At 35.4% G+C, this 23,016-nt stretch overlaps 1 protein-coding gene across 3 annotated transcripts in view; it reads left to right on the top strand.

The window, feature by feature from the left end:
* GRID1 (glutamate ionotropic receptor delta type subunit 1) overlaps positions 1-23,016 on the top strand; it is a 1,107,390-nt gene that overhangs the window by 1,011,658 nt on the left and 72,716 nt on the right. For all 3 annotated transcript variants that reach the window (XM_051982367.1, XM_051982369.1, XM_051982368.1), the window contains exon 13: positions 19,204-19,399. In XM_051982367.1, coding sequence (XP_051838327.1) covers positions 19,204-19,399 — 196 coding nt within the window. The remainder of the gene's footprint in view (positions 1-19,203; positions 19,400-23,016) is intronic.

Below are 23,016 nucleotides of genomic sequence, written 5' to 3'. Positions count from 1 at the left end.
CTATTTGTCTCAGTTTCTTCAATTGTAAAATGAGCATGCTAATGAGCAAGCTCAGAGGCTTGTTAGGGTGATCAAATGAGATTATATTTATAAAGCACTTAGCACAGTGTATATATAGCATGCATTTAATAAAATCTTATTCCTTCCCTCCCCTCCCCTCCCCTTTCTTTCCTTCCCCTCTATTTCCATTCCCTCCTTTTCCCTCCCTTCGCCTCCCCTTCACTTTTCCTTTTCTTTACTTCCACTTTCTTCCCTTCCCTTCCTTTCCTTTCCCTCTCCCTGATCCTTTCTTATCATCTTCCTTCCTTTCCACTTTTCTTTCTGACTCTGATAAGTATTCTTTCTGTGATGCTACCTGGTGTCTTTTATAGTATATCTAACTTGTGGGTATAGTAGAAGTAAATGCTGGAATTTTCCTGTTCATAGTTTGAACTCTAGGAGAAACTAATGATTTAAGAGAGGATTAAAAAAAGAATGGTTGAAGAGAGGGGAAGGAAAAATAGAAATAACAGGATGAGCCAACTGGGCAACATGGCAGCCAAAAATAAACACAGTTGTTAATTAGCTGCATTAATAAGTACATTGAGGGAGATTGAGGAAGGGAGGAGATAATCCATGTGTCTATTGCCCTGATAAGACCAAATCTGGTTTATTACTTACAGGTTTAGCATTTGAGAAAGGTCATTGAAAATCTGGTCTAGGGCCAGAAGACAATAACAGGCATGATGAAGGAAATGGAGACCATGTCCTATAAACATCTATTGAAAAAAATGAGGAATTTTCTTTGAGGAAATTAGTTGTAGAGGAATTTGATAGAGACAAAGAAAGGCTTAATTGGAAATTTATAGCTATCCTCAAGTGTCTGAGGGATTGTCAGGAAGAGGCATTAGACTATTTCAGCTTAATTCCAGAGCTGGGAAGAATGGGAGGGAGTCAAAGAGAGGCAAATTCCCTGCCAACACAGGAGTGTGTGTGTGTGTATGTGAATGTGAATTTCTTCATAATTAAAGCTAACAAAAGTAAGATGATGTGCCTCAGGCAGTAGTGAGTTTCCTTAATCAAGAAAAAGAATGAATGTCCACTTATGGTAGTCCTGTTCAAGGGGTTAAGCTGTCTATATAAGTTGCATGATAAGGCTTCAGGAGTTACTTCTACTGCCAAGATTCTGGGGAAACACTGCAGTGCAGCATACAAGCCTAGTTAACAAGAAGGACAATGCAGAGGAACACATCGTTCTACAATTTTGCAACAGTAAGTTTCTCCCAAGCCAGGAAAGTCTTGTAGACTCATACACACATGCACACACACACACACACACACACACACCCTGTATTAACACATACACATCTGAGATGCTCCATTTCTTATCTCCTCAGGGTTTGCCCATCAGAACACAGACACTTTCGATAAAGTTATAGTTTTGTCATTTTTGAATAAGATGTAAATACACAACAGCTGAGAGTTTCCCTGACCTGCTTTGAGAAACATGCGAAGGAAGGAAGTGTTTTGGTCCAGGAGCTGAGCCTTAGAAATTCCTCATCCATTTCCCATGGCTGTATTATGCTGATTTATCCTGGCAATGTTTCTCCTCCATTGGAGACAGCAGGGAGATGCATATTTATATGTTTCCAGCCATCAGCCAGAGATCTCAGATTCTCCTGTCCTTGGTGTCGCTTTAATTAACACAGTCCTGTGTGCTTGGTGACAAAATTGGGTTGCAGGGTGGCAGGCGTTTAAAGCTCAGAAGGGAGGGACGTTATTTCTGTGAGCCAGTTTTTCTTCATGGTCTCTATTGCTAACTTTGGCAATCCATTAATAATCTCTTTGTTGGGGGGAGGGCTACTGGAAGCAGGGGAATGGGTGGAAATTAGGCCAGCAAATCCATCTTAAACCACATCTGCATAAGTAATAGTGGTAGTTTGTTACATTGATATTAAGCCTGAGGATGAGCCCCCCGCCAGATGTGATCGGTCCAGACTCAGTGATGCTCGTGCCAACTTTATGATATGTTTGATTTAGGTAAAGAGAATTGAACCTTCTGGGACTGGACTGTTATTAAACACCATCTGCACTTTTCACTTTAATTAATATTGTAAGAATTAAAATCCCTTGCTTTCACTGGCACATTAACCCTTAAGCTTGAGGAAAGATGAGCAGAAGTGTTAAGTTCCCATAGGCATATCAAATTCAACATGTCTAAAACAGGATTCATTAACTTTTCCCCTAAACCCATCCTCTTCAAATTCTTTATTACCATTTAGGCTACTGTTGTTGTTTAGTTGATTACTTGCATCTCACTCTTAGTGACTCCCAATTTATTTTTTCTTGGCAAAGATAATGGAGTAGTTTACCATTTCCTTCTGCAGCTCATTTTACAAATGAGAAAATTGAGGCAAATAAAGTGAAGTGACTTACCCAGTGTCACATAGCTAAAAGATATGTCTTTTCACATTTGAATCCAAGTCCTCCTGACCCCAAAGCCAGTACTTTATTCACTATGTTGCCCTATCTGGGCTACCACCATCCTTTTTTTTTTTTTTTTTCCAATCAGATTTACAGTTTCAGTGTCATTTTCCTCTCTTCACTCATATCTAGTCAGTTGCCAAATCTTAGACTTCCTTTCTCCAAAAAAATCTCTCTTATATGTTCCTTCATGTTATCACCCTAGTTCGGGCTCTTGTCATCTTTTTCACGGACTATTACAATAATTTACTAATTGTTTTACCTGCTTCAAGTTTCTAATCCATCATTCATTCAGCCAGTCATTTCACTACCATCACCTACCCCGCTTCAATTCAATAAATTTCAGTGGTTCTTTTTCTCTCCAGAACTAAATAGAAAATATTTTATTTAATATTTAAATTCCTTCACAACTTGACTTTTTTCTCATTATACAGTCTTCTTAGACCTTGGCTAGATTGATCTACCTGCTGATCTTCACATAAGACACATAATTCCCTCTCTGGGTCTCTTGGTACTAACTGTCCCTTTTGCCTGGGAAGTTTGCCCTCCTACATTTTACCTCTTGAAATCACTGACTTCCTTTAAGAACTACCTTAAATTTTACCAGCCAGAGGTGGCTTTTCCTGGCTTCCTGGCTAATTGCCTTCAAATGTTAACTCTTATCCACTTCATATGTGCTGTATTGTCTGTTTAATATACATGTTGTCTCCCCCATTAAAATATTAGCTCTTTAGACCAAGGGGCTATGTTTGTGTTGTTTTGGTTTTGGTTTTTACTTTCTTAGTTATCAAAGGAGTGTTTACCTTATAATAAGAAGTTAGTAAATAAATGAGGCAACTAGGTGGTACAGTACACAGAATATGTATCTGAAGATCTGAAGTCAAATCATTCCACAAAAACTTATTAGCTATGTGAGCCTGGGCAAGTCACTTAACTTATATCAACCTCAGCTTCCTCATTGGCAAAATGCAGATAACAACAACATTTAAGTGACAAGATAGTTGCAAAGATCAAATGATGCAATGTAAAAAAAAATACTATAATAGCTATTTTCTTTTTATTAAATGTTAATTAAATGATTGATGGGTCTTATTTATTTTCAAGAAGAATGAATTTATTTACTGGAAAGTTTATCAGCTTCTGGACCTTACTCTTCAAATTTTTTCAGCAAAATTATCTGTTCTTTCATTCTTTCTTCCCAAGTTGGAAGGAGAGCTATCCCTAAATTCTACTAAGGCCTACTCTGATGAAGGTCATTGAAGAGATCCTAATTTGAATAACACTAAGACCTTCCATAGAGCTAGTCCTCTTAGAGCATTTAATCCAATTGGTTATGGCTCTCTGCATACTGGGTAGGCAACTCACTATCCCAGGAATGTACTCCATTCTCACCTTTATATATATATATATATATATTTGCATTTATAACTTCAGATCTTAAAGCACTATCTTCCACGCAAAGTAGGTACTTTAATATAAAGTGGTTTATTGGAATGGAATTAAATTGGATTGAATCAGTTGAGTTTTGACCAATCCTTGTACAGAAGAGGATCTTAAGAAGGCAGGAGTCAGATTTATGATGGAAATGTCTCTCAAACCAGCGATCATCAATACCTATATCTTCTATAAAAGCTATGTAACTCTCTCATATAATATGCAAAGACAGCTAACTGTATAGTGCAATAATAAATGGTAAATGCAATAGAAAGAAGAAATGAAATGTGCTGCGTGAGATCAAAACAAGTTTCAGGGCAGACTTCAGGATAAAGGGCTAAGTTGGATATTAAATTTGACAGGATAGATAGAGAGAAAGAGATAGAGGCAGAAAGAGAAGGGAGAAGGAGAGGAAGAGAAAGAAAAAAAAAACAGGACAGAATAGGGAGAGAATGGGTATAAAGGGCTGAAACTCTTAAAAGGTGCTTGAATCAAACAACCAAACACTTAAGGCTAATTACCTATAGACAATAACTTATTAGCATATGTTTGGAAAAATGGCCCTTCTCACTATTCTGTGCTGGCTGGATCTTTTTTGGTGTATACAGATAATCATAGGAGGGATTAGACGGTGGAGAGAGACAATCCAGACCCACTTTGCAGCAGGACCAGGGGAAGGGAGGTTGGTGGAGAGCTTGTTGCAGTTTTGTCCATCTTCTTCTCTTCTCCCTCTAAAGACCAAGGACTTTTGCTTATCCTGACTCTGGCTGATCCTGAGGCCTCTGAGGAGCTAGCTTGGACTTTACAACTGGGCATGGAAGGAAGGAGATGCAGAGACACACACAGACACAGACACACACTCAGAAAAAACAGAGACACACAGAGAGAGACAAAGACAGAGAGACAAAGACAGAGACAGAGAAAGACAGAGACAGAAAGATAAACAGAAAGACAAAGATAGAGACAAAGACAGAGAGGGAGCTAGAAGAAAATCTTAGGAAACTTCTAATTCAACCCAGTTATTTTAGATTCAAGTTATAATGCAATGAATATATCACTGAACCTGGAGTCAAACAGAGCCTGAGTTCAAATCTGATCTCAGATACTTTTTTGGTGTGATTAAGTCACTTAATCTCTGTCTCAGTTTCCTCTTTTGTAGAATGGAGATAATAATAACACCTACCTTCCAAGGTTGTCACAAAGATCAAATTGTATACTATTTCTAAAGTGCTTTAAAAATGTTAAAGCACCATATAAATATTAATTATTATTGTTTTTATATAAGCACTTGTTAAATACTTGAATACTTAGATCTAAATGCTAATGATACAAATGCATAATGGGATTCCCTCCAGGATCTTAACATTCTCCTGATTGAGGGTGAAATACAACAGGTACAAAGATAAGTTGATATCAAATTTATACAAAACATTTGGGAAGATAGCACTATTAGCTATCCATCCACCCCAAAGAAGTATAGAGTACTAATAACAAGGTGGGGAGGGGGAGGTCTGTGTCTGGAAAGACTTCAGGTAGGAGAGATCACATATATATCATTGAATCTCAGAGATGACATACCAGAGCCTCCTAGTGTATCTGATACATAATAGGTACCTGATAAATATTAATTAATTAATTGGAAGGCAAAAATGTTAAAAATCATTTCATGTCAACCACTGTCCATTTCATGAGTCTTTCTTATCCACCCCTTTTCATTATCCCTACACAAACTCTTCAATAATCTATTGAAATTATCTTTTAGAGTGTCAAGGGGTTCACTATTACAAAAAGCAGCTCATTAAAATTCTGGATATTCTTCTTTCCTCCCTTCCTCCTTCTTTCCTTTCAGGATATTCTAATTTCCCCCTTTCTATCTTCAGATATTTATCTGTGTTTGGATTTGCATGATAACCAAGGAGAGCTGTTTTTGAAAATCACCTAAGACAAAGAGAACTTTTTAGCTTTGCCCTCTCCACCTTGCTAAAACTCAGAGAGTATCAGAGAAGGAGGAGAAAAGCAAGAAGGGAAAAATGGAAGGGTGGATGCATGCAAATTTCTCAGATCTCAAGGGGAGTGTTCTGTCCAAACTTTAAGGGATGGGGGGAACCAACCTCTTCCTAACTCCATGATTGCTAATGGAAAATGACTGGAGTTGGGTATTAAGCAGCAGGGGGATGAACATTTCAACAGAGACCTCATTTTCTTGTAAACACTCTCAGTAATAAATAACAAAGGATCAGGGAGCCAGCAGAAGCAGCCAGGCCTGTCTTTAAATAAAACATGCTTTTGAACATTGCCATGAAATCCTGATTTTTCATTAACTAGGCAGGTAGTTACTTCTTTGGAGTTCTCCATCTCTGGGACTATTGAAAGCTTCTGTTTTCCAGCTATAAAGAAGAGACTTATCTATGGATGGGGTTTTGTTTTTTGGTTCTGGCCTTTCATCCCAGAACCCCATGGAGGGGAAGCTGTACACTTCCAAGAAGTCAGAGGACAGCACAACTATTTGTTCAGCTACATTTGAAGGGAAGCTAATTCACTTTGTTTCATTTGGGTGTTTGTGCTTTGGGCCATGCTGGGTGACTTGAGACAAGCTCCTTCATTGGCTCCTGTTTCCTGGGTGGCGAATCTAACAGAGCTCTCTGTTGACAAAGGTTTGGGTATTTAGAATGACTGGATTTTAATTATTAGATGTTTGTGCTTTGTAAAATCTACCCTACAGTTGTTGTGGGCTCCAGCAGGCATAATGAAATGAAATTTGAATTTTCAAGGAAAACACAGTTTGGATTTTTCAAACAGTAACTTGAAGGGATAGGAAGAACTAAGCAGTATCAGCTTATTAGTCCCAGTGAAAAAAAAAACTCAAGGTATTTCTTTTTATTAAATCTTTTCATTTTCAAAACATATACATGGATAATTTGTCAACATTCACCCTTGTAAAACCTCATGCTCCAAATTTTCTCCCCTTTCCTCTCACCCATTCCCCTAGATGGCAAGTAATCCCATATATGTTAAACATGTGCAATTCTTGAAAGAGGTAATCCATTACCGGTGGGACTGTAAATTGGTTTGACCATTCTAGAAAATAATTGGGAATTATGGAAGAAAAATTACTAGATATGTAATAACTTTGGCCTAGTAATCCCACTGTTGGACCTATATCCCTAAGATATATAAGGTCTCATATATACCAAAATATTTACAATAATTATTTATGTGATAGAAAAAAAAAAAAAAAACAGCAGAGAGGATGCTCATCAGATGGAGAACGGCTGAATATATTGGGGTAGTGGAAAAAATATATTTTAAAACCAATTTTATTTGAAAGTTTTGTTTTTATATCATTTATGTTTCTCTGTGTGTTCTTCCCCCTTTATATCTCTCCAAAGTCAACTCTTGTTTAAAAAAAAAAAAAAAAAAAGGAAAGAAAAACACAAAACTAATCAAATCAATCAATACATTGAAAAACTGGTATTTTTGCCTGTGGACTCCCACTTCTGCAAAGAAGTGGAGGCATGTAATCACATTTATTAGGGGTCATGTTTTACCTTTATAATTTCTCAGCCTCCATTTCTATTGTTTTGTGGTTGAAAATAATATACTATTTCTCTACTATTAGCAACAATTAATAGGAAGAATTTAAGAAAGACTTGTATGAACTCATCCAAAGTGGATTCAGAAAAATAGATAGTAATATACCAACTAATCTCTCAATAAGCATATTTTGAGTATGTGCCAGGATTTGGAGAAATAATTATAAAAAATGAAACAATTCATGCCCTCAAAAAGCATATATGTATATGTATATTGTAGGTATATAAAAAATAATTGGTACTTTAATGCATAAGTAAGAAGATAAGAGAACAATGTTTATTAAGCACCTGCTATGTGCAAGGAATTGAACTAAGTTCAATTTACAAGTTTACAATTTTACAATTTTACAAAGTTTACAAATAACATATCATTTGACCCTCACAACAACTCTTTAAGTAGGTACTCTTATTGTTATTGTTAAGTTGTTTTTCAGTCAAGTCTGACTCTTAGTGACTCATTTGGTGTTTTGTTTTTGGGTTTTTTTTGGCAAAGATATTGAAGTGATTTGCCATTTTCGGAAGTGAGATGTAATGTACTAGGAGATATGATTCCAATTTGGATGAATCATAAATTGTGGAATTGGGACTTGTGTTTAGTAAACCTAGAATGGCAAGTTGAGCCTTGAAGAGTTCAGAAACCAAAAATGACAACATTTTATTAAATTCTAAAAGAAATATAGATCCATTGGTTATTATTGATTAGGACTATAATCAGACTTTCATTACATAACAATTAATATAGTAACAATGTAGAGAAAATATTTGAATGGAGAAAGGCATGAGGCAGGGAACTACCTGTAGTCTAGATGAGAGGAAACAAGATCTTCAACTAGGGTATGTGGAGATTTTAAAAAGGAAGAGATAAATTTGCTAAGGATTATATATGTGAAGTTGAGGGAATTAGGACTTGAAGGTAACAACAAGATTTTTAAAATGGGTGATTTTTTTGAAAAAAAAAATGATGCAGCCTTCAATCAGTAGTATGAAAATTCAGAAGCAGAGTAGGTCTGGGGAGGGGAAGGGACATAATAAATTCTGTTTTGGACACATTAAGTTTGACAGATCTTGTAAGACACAGCTGTTTAGAGATGACCAAGTGGGAATAGATACTATAGAACTAGAGCTCTAGTGAGAATCTAAGGATAGAAAAAGAGATTTGAGAGTCATTTATATAGATCTAATACATAAACCCATGGAAGCGAATGAACTAAAGAAGCTAAAGAGAACCAAGAACTAAGCCTTAGGATGTACCCAAAATGATTTCAGGTATCATTGATATCATTCCTTTTGATATTAAGTTTAATCTGCCCTGTATTTACTTTATAAACACATAGCTATTTATATGTTGTCATTCCCTTTAGGATGTGGATAGGAAACATATTTTTGCCATTCTTTGTATCCCTAGTGCTTAACACAGTGTCCAATATCTCAATCAATGAATTGATCTTTATTGTCTACTATATTCCAGACATAGTGTTGTGTTGGAGATATAAAAAGAGCTAAAATAAAGTCCTCGTCCTCAAGAAGCTTACAATCCAATGAATGTGGATAAATATGTACAAATTGGGCTATATATAGGGTAAATAAGAAATAATTGGCAGAGGGAAGACATTGTAAATTAAGAGGGAATGGTGGGAGGCTTTTAGTAAAAGATGAAATTTTAATTGGTAATTAAATGAATCCATGGAGGTCAGTAGCAAAGGAAGAAGTGCACTGGGACATGGAGGAAGAAGTGCATTGGGACATGGGGGAACAGTGAGAGGAAATGCCCAGAGACAGAGTATCTTGTTCCTGGGACACCTGGGAGTAAGTATGAGGGAGTAAGATATAAGAACACTTTATTAGGTGTTGTTTTCCTATTTGCTTCTTTTTTTTTTTTAAATTCAAAGAATAGAACATGTGGATGGGAGGATTTTAGAGGGGCAATACTGGTAAGTGATTAGAGTGTAAAAAAAGACAACTGAAACTCTTCATATTAAATGAAATTTAAAATAAAAATCACTCCCCAGTGCATAATTCAATCAAATATTGAACAGGTGTATTGCACTTAAAACAGGCTGATATATGGACAGCCTACAATTATAGGTCCTTGGCTCAGGTTTTCACTGACCTCAAAGAAGTCCAGTTATGGAGTTTGAGATGAAATTAATGCAATGAATAACATTTGGCTTCAAAGGACATAAAACATGGGGAACAAATTACCCAGTTCTGTCTGAGTTACAACACTGTGGCTTCAAGCAATCTTATAGCCTTACAGAAATGGCTCAAACATTCTTGTTGAATGGATAAGGAATGCAGTAAGTAGACTCAGACATTTACAGTTTTAGAACAAGAGATATTTCATCAAGGAACAATGGGGCAAGGTGGAGTGTTTTATATATTGGTATATATTGGCAATTACTATCCTTTTTCTACTCACATAGAATTTTGTATTGTCTATCTCCTATGTATTTTTGTGAGAGAAGGAGTTTTATAGGCATTTGCATTTTTAATTTATAGACTAATCAGACTATATATAAGCCCCTGGAAGGCAGGCTTTCTATCATCCAACCTTAGCATTGCCCACTTTATAACTACATCAAAGCTAGCATAGTAATCTATGGATTTTATCACTTAAATTTACTTGATTCATTGAATGACTCAATGAATAAATATCACATTGTTAGATTTTCAGCTGTCGCAAAAGACATCTTCAGCTGACATAATGCTGACCATCTGGACTTTAGAATATCAAAAAACTGAGCTTATCTCTTTCTCTAAACAAATACTCTAACCCTCAGTTTCATCATCCATGAAATAGGCATAATATTTGCTCTGCCAATGTCTCAAAGTTCTTGAAAAAATAAAAGGAAAAATGAGGTATAAAAGAGCTTTTAATATTTAGTTTCCCAAGGGCAGAATAATCATGCCATTGCTTCAAGGGAATTCAATGGAATTCTTTAAAATCTCTCAACATTTTTAGTCTGCTTCACACATTAACTCTTAATTACATTCATATTTATACATATAGTACTGAGTTATATTCATCTGTAAATAGGCTCATATTTGTAAATATTTTCTCGTATATATTCTTGCCTTGACTAATTGCTGCCCACGTGGATATTATCCCTCCTTTTTGTATATAAACTCTCTAATTTCTATCACCCCTCCTACTTCTCCCATGTTTTTTTTTTTTCCATTTCATATTTAACAATTCCAATTTTTTTCTTTGTAATCTTTCCAGGATTCCATTTCTATTGCTTTTATCCTAGTCCAGATTTTTATGAATTCAGGTCTGGGTTCCTACAACCACCTTCTGGCTTAGATGTTAATATTTCTCCCTTAATTCATCTCTGATAGAGAAGCTGTTTTTATGTTGGATTAATGTCAGAGGTCCCAACTTCAACTTACTTACTGCCTGTGTAACCTTAACTTATTCAATTCCCATTTCTTGGGTCACAATTTCTTTGTTTGTAAAATTAGGCATGAATGTGTGTATGAGTGTTTTTGTCTTATGCATGTGTGTACATGCATATACAAGAAGAGAATGAAGATTTAATTTTTTCTATTAATTTTCTTTAACTTTATGGCATATTGTCCAAAGCTTTTTGAAATCAGAGACCATTTATTCCTTGGAAAGTATGTTCCATGGTGTATATTGTACTTTGTTTTCCCATCTATTTGTAAGGAAGGAAGGGTTTTCAAATCTATTTGTCCACAGCCCCAATATCTATATTGACTTATCAGTCTCACATCACCATCTTCCTCCTGGACATTTTGAATTAGATACCATCTAGGCATAGCAAAATGATCATGTTCAAATTAGAACTCATTCTGCCTTCTCCTCCTATCTTCCTCATACAAGAAAATAGCCCTACTCTGTAGCTTTTCCTTATCTATCCTTCAACCCTGAAATGTTTGTGTTTGTTTGTTTGTTTTTTCCTTTTGCATCCTGGCTACCTTAAAAATTTAGACCAAATCCCACTTTGTATAAGAGGCCTTTCTCAGTCCCCTCCCACTGCTTTTAATTTCCCTCTGGATCACCTATTTATACCATATAAATCTTCTATGTACATGGTTCATTTGCATATGTCTCCTCATTTAGAAGTTGAGCAAGGATTCAAAAACTAGTTTTGCTTTTATCTGTATCCCCAGTATCCACAACATACTAAACACTCAATTATTGCTTGTTATTGTTGATGATGATGGTGGTGATTGATGATGATGATGGCAGTGGGAGAAATAAAAAGTGGAGGAAGGGAGGAAGAGAGAAGAGTAAAGCAAAATAGGGAATAGGATATAGGAGAAAAGAGAGGAAAATAAAAATTCTCTTGTGATAAGGAAGATGATGCAGTGCCTTAGAGACAAGAAGGCAATTCCCGGACCTCCCTTGGTGTTGCTGCTGTGATTTCCAGTTTAGTCAGATCTTTAATGGATTAGGAAACTCAGTCATTATAAATTAGAAGTTAATGGTGCATCCTGTTTTTATATTGATTCTCAGCAGCAAATATTTCAGAATTACCAGCTCCCAGAACTAGAAGAGACTTTAGACATCATGGAGACCAATTTCCTCATCTTAAAGGTGAGAGAACTGTGACCTAGCAATGTTATATGACTTGACCAAGGTCACATAGGTAAGAAATTACAAAGTTGGACTTCAAGACCAAGTCTCCTGACTATAAATTTAACAACCTCCTTCCTTTTTTTCCCCCCCTTTTATACCACATGGCTAATATTCTGTGCTGGGAAACAGCTTTTTTCCTGGTTTGAGAGACACCACCTCATGGCTTTTAAAACTATGGAAATCTAAGTTTCTCTGCTGTGAAAACTCATTCAAAGATGGGAAGGACTGGCTTACAATTACAGATAAAGGCAGAGGCTTGCTCTGATGTTCTATCATTTAATTAATCCACAAGCATTCATTAAAGTTCTCCTATGTTCTATATCTTGTGCTATGCATAAGGAAAACAGATAAAAGGAAGATGTACTCCTTGCCCTTAAGGAGTTTACAATCTAATTGAGGGAGGCAGGAAATAACATGCAAACAGCTTCTCAACATGAACAAATTAGACACACTCACATATACACATGTGTTGGAATCCTTACTAACTGCTAACTAATTAGAGTTGATCTAATCTTACAAGAAGATGTTTTGGGCAGAACCTGAAATAAGGTACTAAGTAGAACTAATTAATACAAGGCTTGTGTTCACACCTTTACTCATTGGAGTTCAATGAGTTCACACCTCCCTTGAAGCTCTTTGGGCCAGAGAGCTTCAAGGGAGGTGTGAACTCACAAAATTACAAAGTTTACTTTGTGAAGCTGGCATACTTGTGAACTCCAATGAGTAAAGGTGCAAACACAAGCATTGTACTAATCAGTTCTACTTAGTACCTGCCCAAAACATCTTCTTGTAAGATTAGATCAACTCTAATTAGTTAGCAGTTTGTAAGGATTCCAACACACATACATCTTTATAGGTACACACACACACACACACACACACACACACACACACACACACACATACCATTTGTATATGTACTAGGAAATTATCAAGAGACAGGAGTTACTAGACATAGAGGGTATAATTTGATCTGGGACTGCAAAGAGGCTATGATGGGTGAGGAGGAAATAGAATACTCTATTTATTAGGCACAGCCAGTAGAAGTGCCTAAAATCAGCAGATGGAGTGTCTCTTGTAAGCAAATAGTAGAGACCAGAGTCACCAATGATGTACGAAGGCTCAAGTGAAGAGGTTGGTAAATAGGTAATAGGGAGCTGTGCAAGTTTATTAGTCAGACCTGTGCTTTCTGAAAATCATTTTCATGCTTAAGTGGAGATTAGATTGGACTGCAGAGAAATATCTAGATCATACTTGGCTTTCTTTTGGACCAAAAATTCAAAGATTCCTAGGGCTCCAGAAGTTACCAAAAGAGAAGATTAAACTATTATTTCCAACAATTAGATACTTTGCATATGCAGGAGAGAGTCCATTCCTGAGAAATCTTACTGTTTGTCTTATTTGAACCATGTAGATTTATTTTATGCTTCCTTGCAAAAAACACAAAGACTTTTCTTATATACCTATTGGATAGCCCTTGGTCTGCTTTCCTTTTGGGTAGTGAATATTTTGAAGGGAAGTTAATCATGAAAAATGGGTTGCTTCATGAGGAAGTGAATTTCTTATTACTGAAATTCTTCAAGTGGAAGACAGATGACTGTGTATAATGTTGTAAAGGATTCTCTTACTTAGGTCCAGATTGAATATTTTTCTAATTGTAGGAGCCTATGATTTGTACTTAATAGGCTAAAAGGGATATTCAAGATCATCTAGTCAATGTTATTTTTATACAATAGAAAATGGAAGCATGGAGAGGTTGTATGCTAAATGAATTGCCTTTTATCAAATGGAGCCTAGATTTGAATCTACTTCTTCTCCCTATTGATCCAGCACTCTTATCCAACTACCCCCATTGAAATCTGACAATTATTGAATAAGCTGATTTTGAGTATCATTTTAAGCATATATACTAGGCATAGTGACATTCCTTCAAACTCAAGGATTTTTTGAATTTCAGAAAATGCTTTTCTGTAACTTTTTTAATCCATGTCTCCATTTATAAAATCATCAAAGGCCCTATTTACAGTAGTGTTTGCTCAGATTTCAGAGAAAATTCTCCTCCAAAGATTGTGGGAAAGGGGAAATTTTAAACACAGTAGATCACAATCATTTTTCCAGCTTCTAGTCACAAACTAAAATGAATTAAGGAAAAATATGGGAACAAAGACCAGTCATTCATATTCCCTGCCTTTGGCCCCTTTGACTAGTGGTCAGATTTTACAACAGTTAAGGTTTTCCATGTCAGGAAAAAGAGAGAGCTGGGAGAAGAATGGAGGTTTACGAGGAGCCACTTCCATGAGAAGCAAAGAACCTTTGGGCATAAGGGTCAGGGAAGAATTTGATGGAAGAACAGTAAGATCCCTGGTTTAGCATGATAAATAATCAGAAGCCATCTAGTTCATCATGTAAATTTTACTCTTGAAGAGCATGAAACTCAAAAATGTTTCATGACTTACCCAAAGTCACACAGGTAAATTCTCTCATGCCAAAAATGATGTTTTTTTTCTGTTGTTACCCACTGTCTAATCTTAGCATCCAGAGGAACGAGGAAATAGGCCATGGAGTTTCTCTAATGGACACTGTTATCAATTTGTACCAGAATATTCCTTCTGGAGTCTTGGAAAAAAGAAAAAAAATACTGATGGAAGGAGGATATTTTGCTAATTAGAAATGTATTTGTGGTCTTTCTTTATAACATAATCACATTAGTAGGCATAATTGGACCTCAATCTCCTATGTTTTTCAAGCTGTTTGACCTCTTTCTTTTCTGCTTCAGAGAAAATAATAGGAATCCATGACTTAGATTTATAAGGAACATAATTACAGCATCTTACTAGTTGTAGAAACCTGTTTTACATGTATTGAATATTGATTTCTTTCCTGTTTCAAGTATATTTATCTTCATTGCTCATGTAACTACTTCCTTGACACAGAAAGATACATTAAAAAATATTCTGCATTGATTTATCTCATGATGAAAACTCATCTATCTATTTTGTTACAAATATATTTACAAAATACTGAAACAGATTTATTGGGGATGGAAAAAAAAAAGGATAGAAAGGAAGAACAGAATTATGTCAATTCCTGTCCTTCTTTCAGTGTGTTCAAAGAAGGAAATTGATTTTTTTCCAGGTGAGATGACTATGTTAAAAGATGAAACTGGGTCTAATTGCTTTGGGGAAAAGAGAAAGCTTACAGTGTTAAGTTGAAAAGGAGGGAGTTAGTTACTCAAGTTCAAATAAACTTGGGAAGTGGCATCCTAAGAAAAGTAATAGTGAGACATGCAGGAAGTAAAGTAATGAATCAGTCTTCATCTTCTCAGGTCATCTCAACCCACCTCAGTCACTTACATCCTGGACAAATTACTTAATATTTCTGGGCCTCATTTTTTTCATCTGAAAAATAATTCAGTTGATGAGCTGACTTCTGAGGAGGAGACAACATGTGTCAGATGGATCATACAAATTTGAACACTGCCTCTCTTCAGACAGCCAAGATTTTTTTCATTTGAATTGCAACAGACTTTTCCTATATGAGTTGAGTCTGCCTGTTAGAATGTGAGCTCCCTGAGGCCAGAAATTAGCTTGCTTTTCAATTTGTTTACCTAGAACACAGCACAACATTTGTACCTGATTCATTTAATGAATTATTTTTCATTCATTTATTCAAGTAAAGAAAAGCAAGAATATCAAACTGTACTTTCAAAACTTTTGTCTATTTATTTTAAATGTATTTATTTAATGTGAATGTATATGCATATTCATAAATGTACACATATAGATATACATATTTATCTATCTAATTTGTTTTATCTCAATTATAACTTTTTTCCCCCTGAATTATATATCATGAATGGCAATTTGGGCTTTGGCACAAGTAGGTGCTAGAAATGAGAAGTTAATAAAACAGACATAAAAAACAAGGGAAAATGAATGTTTGGGATGGGAGTGAAGGGGATAAGGACAGTTCCAGGTGAACAATGAGCCTAAGGATATATTACATAGGTATTTTGATATTCACAAATAATGATGTAGCTTAGTGGGATATGAAAAAGATGCAAGCCAGAATATGGATTTTACTAATGCAGATAAAATACCTAATTAGATATTGTTTGTCCATCATGGCAGTCTTATCTGGGAGGCATTCACACTGGGAATGCTTAGAGATTGGATTTAAGAGAAGTGCCAGGCTCAGTCTGTTGCTACAACTGTGACTAGCTTTTGCTTATCTGTAGTTGAAGACATGTAGAGAGAAGAAATTTCTTCCCCCCTCCAAAAACATTTCTGCATAAGGAAGAAAGCTGTTAGGGACTGAGAAAGAGAAATGGAAGAAGCTAAGGTATGAAGCCTGAAGGCAAATGTGTAGAAGAAGCTAGTGGTGCTTTAGCATTTCAATATTGAATTATACCGAGAAAGCAGTAGCCTTAAAGCCATAAACATCGGAGTGCTTGGATGACACAAGGAAACCTCTCTGACCCACAGAAATGAAGTGACCAAAGAGTAGTGAGGAGGTAGACCCCAGAATTCCAAATGCAAAGGAATGAAAAAGCTCTCCACTGGGGCTGGCAGGCAGTTATATATACATTTCCTATTGGAGGAAATGGCAGCAATTTAAAGCCTTTCAGGACTTGACTCAATTGTGTAATTCATCCTGATGTTTTCCATTCATCAGAAGCCTAGTGTTTGTATTAGCATGATTAAAAAAATACAAGGGTGGGAGGAAAAAATAGGCTTTACCCCTTATATTTGTCGAAAACCTGGGTTCCTTGTAATGAAAGGAAGTACTGCATTTCAATTGGACACAGAAAAAATGAAGACTCATTAGAGAGACAGCTTTGTCCAATTCATTATTCCCTTTTTTGTTTCCTTCTATCTATGATGCATAGAGCTGGATAGCAATAGATATAGTTTATATATAGATAGATATAGATATAGATATAGACATATCCATAGATATCTATATCTCTATATATAAAACAGATGAGACATCCTGTCTGCTTCTACAAATGAAAAAGCTTATGCAGAATAATTTGAAACCTTACAATACTCTTTAGATGTCTAATATTGTAATCACAATTATTATTTTTATGAATTCATAGAAACATAGATATATACCTCAAGCTATTTGTAAGCATGGTCTGTAACTTCCACTATGGTGCTCCACCATGCCTTATGTAATTCTCAGACTTAAGACAGAACTACAACTAGAAATAAATACATACATAGTTTCTACTATTGATGAGAGACAGAGTGACAAAACAGAACTCAGTTCTTTTGACTTTGTGAAAATACATATCTCCTGCTTTCCTATAAGTAGGAATTCATCTCACATGGGTAGAAATATTGCTTAACTGATTGAAATGTACTTTGTGAACTCAGACATACCTAGATTAGGTTGAACAGGGCTTTGATCCAGTATACTGTGTTTTATCAAATGGATAGGATTTTTCCTTGTTGAAATTTATATTACATACAACAGTGACCATATTTCCATGCCCCAATCTAAAATCTTTCATTATCCTGAAGTACCATGAAATTTAATTTCCCCTCAACTGTCTGATTTGTTCAGGTAATTTTTTCAAACTCTCTGGGTCTCAGTTTCCTTATCTGTAAAATGTGAAGGTTTGAAAAGGTGATTTCTAACATCTCTTCTAAAAGTGGTTCTAAAGTCCTGTGATCTTTTCATTTCTAGTGAAAACATTTCTAATTTAGTTATAGTTATGAACTCCTACTATATGAATTTGGTATTATGCTAGATTCTATTTTCCCTATGTGCTAGAAAAAGGTATATCATTCTACAAAGAGCTTCTAATTCAGTTGAAGAGCCCTGGCATCCAGATAGGAAATGACCAGTGAATAAGACAGTGTCCTATAAATCAGCATTATTTCTGTTTGTAAAACTCAGAAGATACTCTAAATCAGATATTTCTTGGGCAATAAGTAGATGGAATAGTAAAGGATGAGAGCAATAAGAGATCCATTTGTGTTGAGATTGGAAGGGAAGACATCAAGGTAGATTATACATGTTGAACCCTTGAACAAAGTAATAGATGGAGGATTCTAAAAACCATAGTGGTTACAATTAATTTTCCTTCAATATCTTAAGCTATCTGTTGCTATTTTAACATTTCCCTGCTTATATCAGAGCAGACAAGAGTTTTGAAACTTGGGCTTTTTGCTATTCCATTTCCACAAAAAAGAGAGATCTCTGGACCGAACTTGGAAGGCTGTGAAGGCAGGGTATCCAATTGCCTCTGACTCAGAGACAAAATGGGCTGATTCCCCCAGTAGACTTTCATCGTCGCTTTCTGCCTGCCCTTCCCAGATCATCATGGCTTCAAACTCAGATACTACTGATGACTTAAGCTTCCCTCATATACTACCCCTCATTTCTCACCCTAACACTTAACACTACAGTTCCCAATACAAACCTGATCTGACTCATAAACTTTATCTCAAATTTTATCTTAAACTTCCAACTCTAAACCTGACCCTAATAAAAATCTCAGCCCTGACCTTAATTGGGTTTGACTCATAGCCAAATGAACTGATTACCCACCAAATTCTTACATTTATCCTGTGGTTGCACTGCCTACTCCTTTACTACCCCAAACTCAGATGCTACACTGCCTACTCTACTCCTAACTCATGATAATCTTAAACCCTAACCACAACCTTCACATAACTATAGAACTTTAACCCAACCCTAACCTTGCCTACAAAGCTTAAGCCTAATTCTACTAGAAGCTTGCAAACCTAACTCTAAGCCTAACTGAAATCTTAGCCTTGACCTTAATTTTCTCTGACTCAGAGTCAAAATGGGTTAATTATACAACCTTCTTTAAGTATTACCATCCTAACTCAAGCCTAACTCTTATACCTTTTTTTATTGAAGCTTTTTATTTACAAAACATATGCATGGGTAATTTTTCAATATTGACCCTTGAAAAACTTTATATCCCAAATGTTTCCCTCCTTCCCCTCACCCCCTTCCCTTTTTGGCTATGTCTCTTTTTAAATATACAGTAGAAAGTTGATTAATTAGTCAATGGAAATTGCAGCAGCATGTCTTCCAGCACTAATATCTTGATGCTTTTCTGTCTTTCAGAACATTTCAGGATCTATCCAAACAGATGGATATCTCTTATGGCACAGTCAGAGATTCAGCTGTATATGAATACTTTAGAGCCAAGGGGACCAATCCCTTGGAACAGGACAGCACATTTGCTGAGCTTTGGAAGACCATCAGCAAGAACAATGGGGCTGATAACTGTGTCTCCAACCCTTCTGAAGGCATCAGGAAGGTAAGACTGGGAAGCACAAAATACCTTGCATTTCTCTAGTCTAAGAAACTTAGTGGATGATGATGATGATGATGATGATGATGATGATGAAAAGCATTTGTATAGTGTTTTAAGATTTGAAAAGTGTTTTACATATGCTATCTCAATTGATCCTTACAACAAACCTGGAAACCAAGTTGAAGGAGGAAAGGACTTCCTTCAGATCACAAAGTCAGTGAATATCTGAGGCAGGATGCAATCTCAGGACTTCCTGGTCCCAAATCTAGCACTCTAATCACCAAACCACCTAGCTCCTCTAATGAAAATATCTCTGGGCTAGAAATAAGGAGATTAATAAAAAGATTCTAGTTTTGATTTTGCTACTAAATAACCATTCATTTCACATCTGTGGACCTCAGTTTCCTTAACTATAGAATTAGATCAGGCTAGAATATTGCTAAGGGTCTTTCCATCCGGGAAACAAGATACCAGGCAGATAAAATAACTGCCATTATGGATAATTTAGCATTTGCCAAATAATGGAAAAAGCTAAACAAGAGTGATAACTCAAAAGTGGTAGTTAAGAAAAGATAGACATAGAAGGTGGAACCTGAAGGAGAGATACAGTGGAGAAAACAGGTTATTTGGGGTATTAATATTGCTTTTGTTTCCTGGAGGGCAGGAGCAAAGAGTAGAGATGAAAAGTCTGAACAACTTAAGGATAGCTGGTTGTCCAAAACATTAATTTAAGCTCAATTTTAAATTTAAGATTCCTGTTCATATATATATATATAAACAGGAATCTTAAATTATATATATAAATTATAAATAATATCTAATATATAAATTATATATATGTATATATATACATTATATATATATATATATATAATTTGAAAGACAGCACAATAGAATTGAAAGGATATTGTATTTGGAGACACATATTTGGGGTTCCAATCTTGCGCCTACCACATACTCTTGGTGTGATCCTGCACAAGTCAAAAAATCTATTTGAGTCTTAGTTTCCTTGTCACTAAAATGAAGGAGTCATATTAAATAGCTACGATGTTCCTTCCAATATAAATCTACAGTTTTGTAACCAAATGTACAAAGATGGGTGTACACAGTATCCATGACATCTCATGAAAGAGATTGGCCAAGTGAGCCTGACTGAAGTATTTAGTGAGAAAGTATGTGAAAGTATTTAGGCAGAAACAGATAGAAAATTAGGCTTGAAGTGGGTTATGGAAAGCCCTGAATATAGAACCATGATGAATATGGATGAGTTCAGACTTTGTCTAGGATGCAAAAATTGGGGCCATTTTTATGGCCATTTAGTTTGGACTATATACCATAAGTAGTAAAGACCCGAGGAAGACACTCAAGGAGGAAAATTACACAATGAAACAGCAGAGTCTGGTGGAAAGAGAATTCAGTATAGACTCAGGACTTAAATTTAAAATTTTCTGATGCTTGCAAGACATAGTGGCTTTGGAGTCAGGAAGATCTACCTTTAGATATTATTCCAGAAATGTAATAGTTATATGACACTGGCTTTTATATGCCTCAGTTTCATCACCTGGAAAATGAAGGTTTGGTTTAAATAGCGTTTGAAGTTCATTCCAGCTGAGATCTATGATTCTATGATAAGATGAAGATTATACTTTGAGAAGATTAATCTTGTGGTGGTGTCCTTTAATTGCTTCAGTCAGTGCTGAATGTGGAAAAATACAAATGCAACTTTCTGAGATATAAGCTCTCTATATCTGTAATCTATCTTCTTCACCTTGGTCCTCGACCTTATTAATCATTAAGTCAACATATGTTTCCCATTTTGTCCTATCCTCTCTGCTCCTCTTTTTTAAAAGTAATTTCATCATGTTGTGTTTGTACATTTACAGAATCTTAGGACTAAGAACCTAAGCAGTCATCTAAGCCTGACCTAGGCATCTCCTCTTCAAACACTATTGCATAATATTGTATCTGATATCAATTTTCCTTCTTCTTTTTCTCTTTCCTTCCTTCCTTTCTTCCTTCCCTCCCTCCTACTTTCCTCCTTTCTTCCTTCCCTCCTTTCTTCCTTCCCTCCTTCCTTCCTTCCTTCCTTCCCTCCTTCCTTTTCTTTCTCTTCTTTCTACCCTTCTTCCTCCTTTTCTTCCTATTTTTCTTCTCCTTCTCTTCCTCCCATTCTTCCTCCTCTTTCTCTAATTCTTCTTCTCTTCCTCATCCCCTCCTCTTCCTCTTTCTTCTATTTTGCTCTCTATCCCTCTTCTTTGTTACACTCTCTTCTTACTTTTTTTCTCTTTTGCCTTTCTTTTTCCCCTTTCTTCTTCCATTTTCACTCTCTTTTTCTCCTTTACATTACTTTTTTATTTTACTTCTCTCTGCCTTCACCCTCTTATATTCACCATCATCATCTAGGCAATATATTGACCTTTCCTATAAAATTGTCAAGAATCTCATTAGCTTGGACTCAACAAGCCAATCATTGTTTGGTGTGGGAAATATAAGTACAGAAGGCAGCACATAAATGAAGGTGATCGTTTTATTAAATTGATGCATAGAGACAAAAGCAAGTTGCAGTGTCATCAAACATCAATTCACTGAAGGACCTGGAATGGAAACCTGAACAACCAAATGCCACCCTGAATCCCAGACTTCCTATTTGTGATTGCATGGTAGATGCCATTAGTGAATAGCAAGAAAAAACTCTGAAAGCATTTACTTTACAAAATTTGGGGAAAAATAAAATTTATCTGTGGGGGAAAAAGCCAAGGTAATCAATGGAAATAATGAAAAAAATGTGAGAAGAAATAGGACTTAGTAGTTTCACTTATCAAATTATAATACAAAACAACAGTTGTTGGAATGATTTAGTAATGGTTAAAAAAATCACAAAGATTGATGAGTGAAACAGAGAGTTACATAACATAGAGAAACAAACATAGTTTTCAACAAATCCAAGACCCCATGTATTTGGAATAAAGATTCAGTATTTAGGAAAAAAAAAAAAAACAGAACAACCCGAACAATAATCTTAAATAGTCTGAAATAAAACAATTCTAGTCACATCTTTAGAAGAATGCCAAGATCAGCTTCAAAATGAAATAAATATATCAGGTCATAGCATAAGAATATATAGGAACAAAGAAGAAATTAATTTTGGCAACAAAAGAGTTTCATGACCAAATAAAAGACAGAGTATCATAGAAGTTAAAGAGACAGTTTTGATTACACAAATTTAAAAAAAAAAAAAAGAACAAGTCCAATCCAAGTAAATTTATGCATATTTTATTTTATTCAACATTTTCAAATTATATTTAAAACAATTTTAATGTAGATTTTTAAAAGGATTTTGAGTTCCAGGTCTTTTCCTTCCACTATTCCCCATCTCTTGAGGAGGCATGCAATATAATATTAAATATACTTGTGATATCATGGAAAACGTCCAACTAAGTTTAAAAGGGCAACAGATAATTAGTTTTAAAAATTTAAGTAGTTTTCTCTGAAAAAGATGTCATTTCTAAGATATGAGCAATTGATTCAGATTTACAGGGTTATATAAGATTCATAACCTAATTAATAAATGTCAGGTATGCAGATTCAGTTTTCAAAGGTAGTCATCAAGGTTTTTTATA

The sequence above is a fragment of the Antechinus flavipes genome, chromosome 2, assembly GCF_016432865.1.
Source record: "Antechinus flavipes isolate AdamAnt ecotype Samford, QLD, Australia chromosome 2, AdamAnt_v2, whole genome shotgun sequence".
NCBI classification, from domain to species: domain Eukaryota; kingdom Metazoa; phylum Chordata; class Mammalia; order Dasyuromorphia; family Dasyuridae; genus Antechinus; species Antechinus flavipes.
This window is presented reverse-complemented; position numbering and strand designations above follow the sequence as displayed.